The 8,624-nt window shown below is 43.2% G+C and overlaps 1 protein-coding gene across 1 annotated transcript; it reads right to left on the reverse strand.

The window, feature by feature from the left end:
- On the reverse strand, positions 1 to 8,547 carry LOC102702254 (enhancer of mRNA-decapping protein 4-like). Its single transcript, XM_006647753.3, has 13 exons — positions 7,676 to 8,547; positions 6,932 to 6,981; positions 6,561 to 6,717; positions 6,265 to 6,483; positions 5,839 to 5,967; positions 4,438 to 5,014; positions 3,466 to 4,355; positions 1,891 to 2,250; positions 1,699 to 1,818; positions 1,249 to 1,419; positions 962 to 1,120; positions 625 to 750; positions 1 to 546 (listed from the first exon to the last, which is right to left on the reverse strand). Exons 1-13 carry the CDS (start codon positions 8,405 to 8,407, stop codon positions 238 to 240), a joined length of 3,999 nt encoding a protein of 1,332 aa, XP_006647816.3. The 5' UTR covers positions 8,408 to 8,547; the 3' UTR covers positions 1 to 237.
- Between the last annotated feature and the right edge of the window lie 77 nt (positions 8,548 to 8,624).

The raw sequence follows: 8,624 nt of genomic DNA on the forward strand, positions 1-8,624 counted from the left end.
TGATGAACGAGTAGAAACTTGTGACCGGACATCGAATTACTCCAAATTAAGAATGTTAAAAGCCTAATTTACACCAGAGGGCACTTCCAACCTCCTAGTGTTCTCATCAGAGTTCAGACTCAGGCAACGGAACGCCCTACTAGGCTACTAGGTTTCCTTTGCTTACCAAAATTTCTCTATACAACGGTTGTAGACCATGCCTCTCACAGTTTCAGAACCTTCAATGGGTGCCTAGAATCACTTGTAGCTAAGCAGAACTGAATTAACTACATGCATGAATAAGCGGATGTTGGTGCTGTCTGCTGGGCTGGTGGTAGGGAGTGAGCGTAGGTGGACCAGTGTGTTGTAAACTTGCTCGAAAATTGGCTTCACATGCATGGCGATCATTGGATCGGTTGGATTTATCGCCATAGCAACATCCGTCATCCATTGAATCTTCCGTGGCGTCTCAGTAGCAATGTCAACTGCTAGCTGCTGTAATAGGGCTAGGAGGACCCCCTGATTAAGGGGGACGGGGGCCATTGAGCACAATGCACGCAGATCAACCTGTTTAGTAGTATAATTATCAGCAACAAAACATGTTTGGCAGTTCAATGTCAGGTTAACAGTTGAGGATGAAGATACCTGGGAGCACAACCAAGACACTATTGACACATCACTTCTTTGGAGAGCCATTGTAAACGCCTCATCAAATTTGCGTTCAGATATAAGTCTACCCAACTCCTTCATCGGGTCTAATGGAGCCTCGACCTTAAAAAAAGGAGTGCGATGCACATGTGAATTATAAATAAGCTTGTTCTTTCTTCCGTGATGTTATAGTAAAGTAGCAAAAAACTTATCATTCTCACACCCAATAGACATATCAGATGAAAATACCAAATGAAACTAGACAAGTCACCAAAAAAACAAAAATCATGATCTGAAGCATTATGGAAGCTAAAAATGCTCAAGTATATTGCACCTCAGGTGGACGAGTCACAGGGACATTGTTGGGCTGCAAAACATTTGTATTATGCGCTTTTGCATTTCCAGATGCAAGCAGTGCCAATAGTTTACGATGGCCGTCAAGCAACTCTGCTGTGAGATTCTGGGTGATTGAAGAAGCAGAAGAGATTGTATCCTGAAAAATAACTCAAGAAAACAAATATTAGCACTTTGTTATGGTATAACTGGAAACAACATTAGTATCTTAGACCTACTTGTGCCCTGCCATCTTACAAGGGTACAAGTAATAGCAGGGAACTTTACCTTTAAAGTTTGCGCCAATGGGGTATGTGCGGCCTCAACTTGCTGCTGAATAGCAATAGTGTGCTCAGACATTCCTTTCTGGAATGCACTGTCGACTTGCTCAAACATTGTCTTGCAAGATTGTTCAAATGCTGGAACAAGGAAAGATTCCAAGCTAGTGCGTAAAGAATCCTGCAATCAACCATTTAAGGCTAATCAGTACATGCAGGAAAGGTAAAACCAATGGGAGCACATTGTCAATCCGTTACTGAAAACAGAAACCAGACACTGGATTAAGAGGGCATAGCACACATTTGTTTGTGGAAGATCTGAAAACAGGTCTTAGCAGCAAACATCTCCCTATTGGATGAAACAATCCACCAAGACACATAAATCCACCCAGTAGCAACAGTATATTCTGTTAAAATGCTGTTTGGCGATCATCTATAAAAATTAATGAAGAGTACATACCTGAAGGACCTGTTTTATAGAGGTATGAAACTGCATTTGGATTTGTCTAGCAACGGTAGCTTCAAGTTTTGCACTGACAGACTTGTCCAGCTGATTCGCCACCCTTTCACCAACGACTTTCTGAAAGCAAAATGTTAATGAGCCCGATGACAACATGCAGAACAAGAAATACAACAAGAAATTAGCCAGAACCTGAATTGAATCAGCAACCGCAGAGGCTGAACACTTCTCAATAATAGGTGTTATTGCCCGTGCAACAACAGGTCCAACTGAAGAAATTTCTTTCTTGAGTGACTTCTCCAGAGTAGCAGGAAGGTCCTTGCTTATTGAACTACCGATAAGAGTCATCATTTGCTGCATTCGCTCTCTTTCAGCCTTCTCTCGTTTTGCATTCTCCTCCTGGATACGAATCCACAATACATCAAGGTTAGCCTTGATAGATTTCTCCATGGTGCGCCCTAATGATGCCTCAATTCTTTTGCCTTCCTTTGCAAGAGGTGCAGTAACAATAGTACCCAGCTGCTTTTGCAAGTCCTTATGCATGGCTATGAGCTGCAATAAGCAAACATGCACAGTAAATAATCTGAAATCTCGCAATTATACCTTCTAAATCAGCTGAAAGGCATATAGTTAACCTACAATTATTGTCCTTCAATAGCATTAATCATGCAAAAACCAAACCAAATTAACCAAGTGAAATAACAAGCCATTTTTTGCTTACTCTCGAAAACAAGAAGATTTCTGTTAAATACAAACAGGCAAACTTAATTTACATGAACAATAGAAAGTTATATCAGCTCCAAACTCAGATTTCAAGACCATGGAACTGAGAAGGAATTACACTATTGGCATTCCATAGAGCTTAATTCAATGGTTGCTTCTGAAATAACTAAGACAATAGTGTTTCACATGCTGATCAGTGGGGGTGAATGGGCAAATGAGTATAGTTTGAGTATCCTAAGGCCAAATTTGGATGGAGCAGGAACCGGGCAAGATTTCAGCCCATCAAGATGGGAGGTGAAACTTGGCCTCTAAGGATATCAACAAATACCAGCCCATCCAGGTGGAGTTGGGCAGCTTGCTTTCCAGAAGGCGTCTGAATTAATTTTAGTGCTAATAGGACTGAGACTAACAGCTCTGGCTCATTTGGGGTATTTGATTTGTCGATCAAACAGTGGACAGACTAAACAGACCCAAATGGGGAACTCTCATATTAGTACCAGACAAATTCCATGGACATTTAAAGGCTAGACTAGATCTTACCTACCCAAATACTAGACATGTAGGACCTATTTGGCCTAGGTTGATAACCAACTAGACCCAACCAGGATTCCCACACTTAACATCATACAACTACATCACCAGAATGATTTCACAAGCGTCGAAGAATAATGCATGCTACTATTACAGTAAATGGGAAGCACTGGTCTTCCTAAGAAAACTATATAAACATAATGCCTATCCACACCTTGTATAACACTGCTAAAATCAGGATTCTAGCGACATGCCAGATGCACTACTTGTAAAGGCCACCATCTCATAAAGAAATAGCTGGGTAACATATAGCTAACATAAAATTTTGGAAGTGAAGTACACAACTATAAGTAATCAGAACATTAAAACATGCAAACAGATAATGACTTAGATTGGGGAAAATGCTACTCTAAACTGCTTCTATGTATTGAACAAAAAAACGAGGACAACTGTAAATGCTAGAAGCATCTATTCATCGCAGCCACAGAGCACACAATATAAGAATGCAATCACCTGTTGAAGCATCCCTTGCGTAGCAACCTCTGGAAATGAATCGATAGGAGGGTATGCACTATTCGCCGGTTCATGTGAATACTCAGTTGAGTTGAATGCGCTTGTTGAAGGAGATGACTGCCCAGATGCTTGAGTATGCATAATTGGCTCCTTCTCCTTGGTATATGAAGATGATTGGTCCATAGAAGCAGAAGAATAATCAATTTTCTCAGAGATTTCGACAGGTTTCTTTGTAACACTTTCATCAGCGGTACCAGTATGCTCAGACATGGATCGGTCACAAGTCTGTGAATCTTCCACGCTGTACTTATCAGTTGTTACCAAGCGTTCACTAATCATTTTAACAGCTTGCTCTGATGAACTGCGAACTTGATCTGTATTCTCATAAACAAGTTGTGCTACTTCAAGGTCCAAATTTTGATCGACTTTCTGATCATTGGTATGTTTAGGTTCTAATTCTGCCATCTGAGGGCCACTATTGGTGGCATCCTGGATTTTCCCTCCATCGGATTTAGGGACATGGCTGCTCTCAGCTGAAGATAGAGCGCCAGATATAATTTCAGATGGAGTTACCAGGTGTGTAGTGTTTCCTCCTACCTTAAACATCAAATGGGGATTTGGAAGCATTGTAACATCACTGCGACCATCTCTTGGATCATCCTTTACAAAGTTGTCCTTAGGCATGGGTGTATCTTGCCTTTTCAAAATATCAGGCTCTGAGTTTTTGTTCATCGCATAATCAAAAGCTGCTTGGTCCATTTCACGGTTGCCTAGTGATGATCCTGATCCAGATGGGTCCATGTTTGATGCAAGAGAGGCAGATGGGAGATGAGCAGAACCATCACCTTCTGAGTATGTAAGTGGTGGAGCTGATGGTTTAGGATCAAGTTCTGCAGAAAAAACACAAAAAATTAGTAATTTCTGAATTAACTGAACTAACCAGACAAAAAGGTCAAGGTATAAGTGTATTGCCTGTAGGCTGTTGATCAACGGTTGATGGCTTACTTGGAGAACTGACAGAATAAGATTCACTAAAGCTAGTTAGCACTGTGGACTCTGGTCCTACCACTTCCAGAGGTGTCTCATAAACACGAGAAATAGATGGATCCCTTCCAAGTCCAGCAGTGTCACTTGTAGGAGGTGAACAGAGTGATAAGTCCAACCCATACTGCTGGATGGCCATTGTTTGAACACAATAAACTTGAACAACTTGTTCATTGCCAGGTTGGCTTTCATGTGTGCCAGTGAGACTTAAAATAGGCATTGTAACTGTAAAATCTGCTATATAATCCAAGCAAGTGGAAGCAGGATCCATGCCATACTCAACATGCACAGCATAAATAGCATTCTTTTTAGCATTTGCAAGTAAAATAATACTTGCATGAGGCAGCACTGTAACTTGGTTGAAAAATGCCTCCTCTACCCTAGGTTCCAGCGAGCTGACAAGTTCCAAGGTCTGTGTGCAATTCCAAGTCTCAGAATCACTGGGCAACAACACACCTCCTTCATTAGCAGAAGCCCAAATTTTAACTTCTCGGTTTAGAGGACCCTACATCATTTAACAACAGAATCATGTAATGTGTCTAAATTCAGACAATAGCTGCTAAAAATGAACAATGAATTGTTTAATTTCTTCGAATATTTGAAGAGCTAAAAACAATCACATTAACTAATCGTTCTAAATGAAAATTGAACACATAGAAACCAGCGGAGGCACAAACAAGTGGTGCTAGGGTTGGTCTTAGCCATGCACGGCAAGAGCAAAGTGAGATAGACAAATATGGATCTTGGTAAGGTGAAATCAGACTCCCTTCTCCTTTGTATTTTTTATTTGCAGAAACAAAAATTAAATTGGATTCCTCTAGGAAAAACCAAATTTGGATTATACTCAACAGTTATGTCAGACTTTGAGGAAAAACAGCATTTCAATCCAAGTCATCTACCCAACTTGATTGGAACCATATTCCGTGTTCAAGACTAGAGTACCAAATACCACCTCCTCTTAAACCTATATTTGCTGTCCCTCAACCCAGTCATGATGATTATTGGTTTCACTATCATTTAAATACAAGTTGTGCAGGCACCACATCTTATTAATTCATTAATTGATAAAAAGAAAATGTGCAATGTGCAATCAAGTCCTTCCAGTCGATTGAAATAATATATGGAGTGTATGCAACAATGAGATACATGCACTTATCCAGAAGTTGACGTAATGGATTCAAGCTGCTGGATAAATCTTTTTAACTCGGCATAGCTTGTCTACAAAAGTTTACAGAACTAGATACTCCCAAGAAAGAGTATCAATAAAAAAGATATGCAAAGTGCATCAAATACTGGCCTAAATGAAGTAATATGTATAAGAATACATACTGCTGTAACGAGGTTTATATGGTCTGGGTGCTCTGGTGCTGTGAGAAAAGCAACCGAGTAAACAGCTTGACCATCATGTGGCTTCAAAATTGATAGAGGAACTGGCTTGCGATCATCCCAAATTTTTACCTGCAAAACATGCATTAAAAATGGGACGAATGAACATTATTTATCCCTATCACACTGAGGGAGTATATGGGTTTAGGGATGGTGGAGGTGGAATAGGGGCTGAAAGAGGGGGTTATCTTTGCCATGCACAGTTCCAGATTCTTGTTTTTATAAATCAATGAATGATCTTGTTGTTTATTCGTTGAAAGAGAAAACAAAAGGGCTTAATGACAATTAAAACACAATTTTGAAAAATATGTTCTGACCAAAGTTGCCAGTAATGGCAGATACAAAATGAGGATGATATTTGATACAGACCGTGCCATCTTTTGATCCTGAAGCCAGTCGAGTAGTCATCCATTGAGATAAGGACAAATCTGTCACGTCATCGTCATGCTTACCAACTAATCGCACACCATCGATCAGCTTGTCAAGATGACACTTAATAGGTTCCTCTGAACTTACGTCCCTTCCCCGTCGGACTCTAGTTGTGTCTATTCTTAAGACACAGTTTCCAATGCCAACAAAAAGAATTTCCTGTAGGATAAATGTGTAAGTACATTTGTAAGCTGAGGAGCTTAAAGTCAGTAAATGTGATACGAATAAGGTTTAACCTGCTTATGAGAGTGCCAACAGATCCGTGGATGGTAAGATTCAGCATCACCTACAATCTGGATGGCAATTTCAACCTTTCCTGTAATTTGTGGTTTATTGTCCTCATCAGGACCTTCGTCAATCTTCCACACATATATCCGACCATCTACACTTGCACTGCAGAATAAGAAATCAAGTTAACACAGAAGACTCGCAAAAAATCAAAGGGGGGAGAGTCTGATATTTCTTTTATACAAAAGGCCATGAGGTTGGCAAAAACCCAAATATGTCACAAAAGTTCTTCAAAGGGTAGAGTGCACATAGATTGTTTGCGGTACTAATTGGTGGTCCTTATGAACAAGGTAATGTTTTATCATTCCATACTCAGTACCTTGCTAAACGATGAACATCCTCAGCAAAGAAAGCCATATCTGTCACCCTCTGCAGCAAAATAAAAAATATCCAACACAAGAAATCAAATACAGATGCACTTTTATATACAGATCAAAATTCACAAAACAACATGGAAATGAGTATAAAACCATATAGAAATCCCCAATCAATTCCTGAAACACTTATTTTAGAAGAGAAAATTTACACCAGCCAGACAAATTTATTAGTGATGACAGATATTCTTTGGTCGTTGCTCCATAAAATGTGAATTCACATTGGGCAAACATATTATAACTAAACTCCATTTCACAATCAAAAAATGAGTAGCCTCATTTTGAAGTAGCATACGACCAGCTGAGCATAATACATTCACACCCACGCCCAAGGTCTAAAAAAACCACGTTCAAAACAGAGTATATATGTAGAAACAGCCAGATCATGCCTCATAGATAAAGCAATATGCCTCACTTTGGATTTCATCACCTTGTGCATTTCACATTACCCCGACCATATACATCATTAACTAACAGGGGCGGACCTAACGCTGTTCGTCGAGGTCAGATGAACCTGACGGAATTCCTAAAATCCCTACTGACAGTATTTCGGTCAATGGTTCAGTCTGCTATGCAAGATGACCTCGGTGACATTTTCGGCTGGCTTCACCTCTGCCATTAAGTGGCCATTACCCAGTGACCTCGGTGACATAACGGATGATTTGTCTCCTTGAGTATGAAGTGCATACCTGCGTGTGGCCACGAAGGAGTGAACGGAGCGCAGTGTTGATGTTTAGCACACGGATGTTCCCGAGCTTCAGCCCGTAGACGATGTACGTCCTATTCACAGCGATTTGCCTGCCCAGCACGAGCCCAGGATCCGATGTGTACTTGGTGATCGGCGTCACCTCCAGCTGCGGCGGTTGCGCCTCCCCTGGCAGCCTCGAGTCAACGTCGTGCACAGCTCTGTCACCGCCTCCGAGAAGCCGGCCCCGCGGCATCTTGCTGCTGGTGCTGCTCAGCATCCTCGCCGGCGGCGCTGACGGCATCGCCGGGATCGGCGGCGGCTGCGCGGCGGCGAACTCCGACGTCGGCGGGGGCATGGAGACGGCGGACTCGAGGTGGGCCGGCCCGGAGTTCCCGAGGAGCTGCATGAGGCGCGCCCCGTGGTTGGGCCCCGGGGCGGCGTTGGGGTTCGCGCCTGGGCTCGGGCTCGGCATCGGGAAGGAGATGACCGGGCGGGGCATAGGCGTCAGGGGGTCCTGCGGGTAGTGGAGGAACGGGGGGCGGTGGAAGGGGGGAGTGGCCGGCGGGTAGGAGTACGTGCTGGAGGGCGGAGGCGGCCCCGCCGCGGCGGTGCCGGGGAAGATGGGGGCGGCTGCGGGCGCGGCGGGGTTGGGCATCGGCTTCAGCAGCATGCTGAGCTCGAATGGAGTGCTAGGGTTGGGGCTAGGATTAGGGTTTCCGGTCGGGGTCGCCATGAGAGGCGGCTCGGGAGGAGGAGGGGGGGAGTGCAGTGGCAGATCTGATGGAGGAGTGGGAGGGGAGGGCGGAGGCGAGTCGGAGTGGAGCGTGGAGGAGGAGATCGTTTTCCTTTTTCTCGCCTTTGCGGCCGCGTGATTTGCTGCCTTGGGTTGGCTAATCATCGTCCGCGAGGCCACGGCCGGCCTACGCTGGTTTGTTTGATCAGAGAGACTG

Source organism: Oryza brachyantha, chromosome 2, assembly GCF_000231095.2.
Source record: "Oryza brachyantha chromosome 2, ObraRS2, whole genome shotgun sequence".
Taxonomy (NCBI): Eukaryota; Viridiplantae; Streptophyta; class Magnoliopsida; order Poales; family Poaceae; genus Oryza; species Oryza brachyantha.

Coding starts and splice junctions, on each gene's coding strand:
- LOC102702254 (XM_006647753.3), bottom strand. CDS start 8,407: ATGGCGACCCCGACCGGAAACCCTAATCCTAGCCCCAACCCTAGCACT. Junction 1,420..1,698: donor CTATAAAACAGGTCCTTCAG/GTATGTACTCTT, acceptor GGTTGATTGCAG/GATTCTTTACGCACTAGCTT. Junction 751..961: donor CTGTGACTCGTCCACCTGAG/GTGCAATATACT, acceptor CCTTTTTTTAAG/GTCGAGGCTCCATTAGACCC.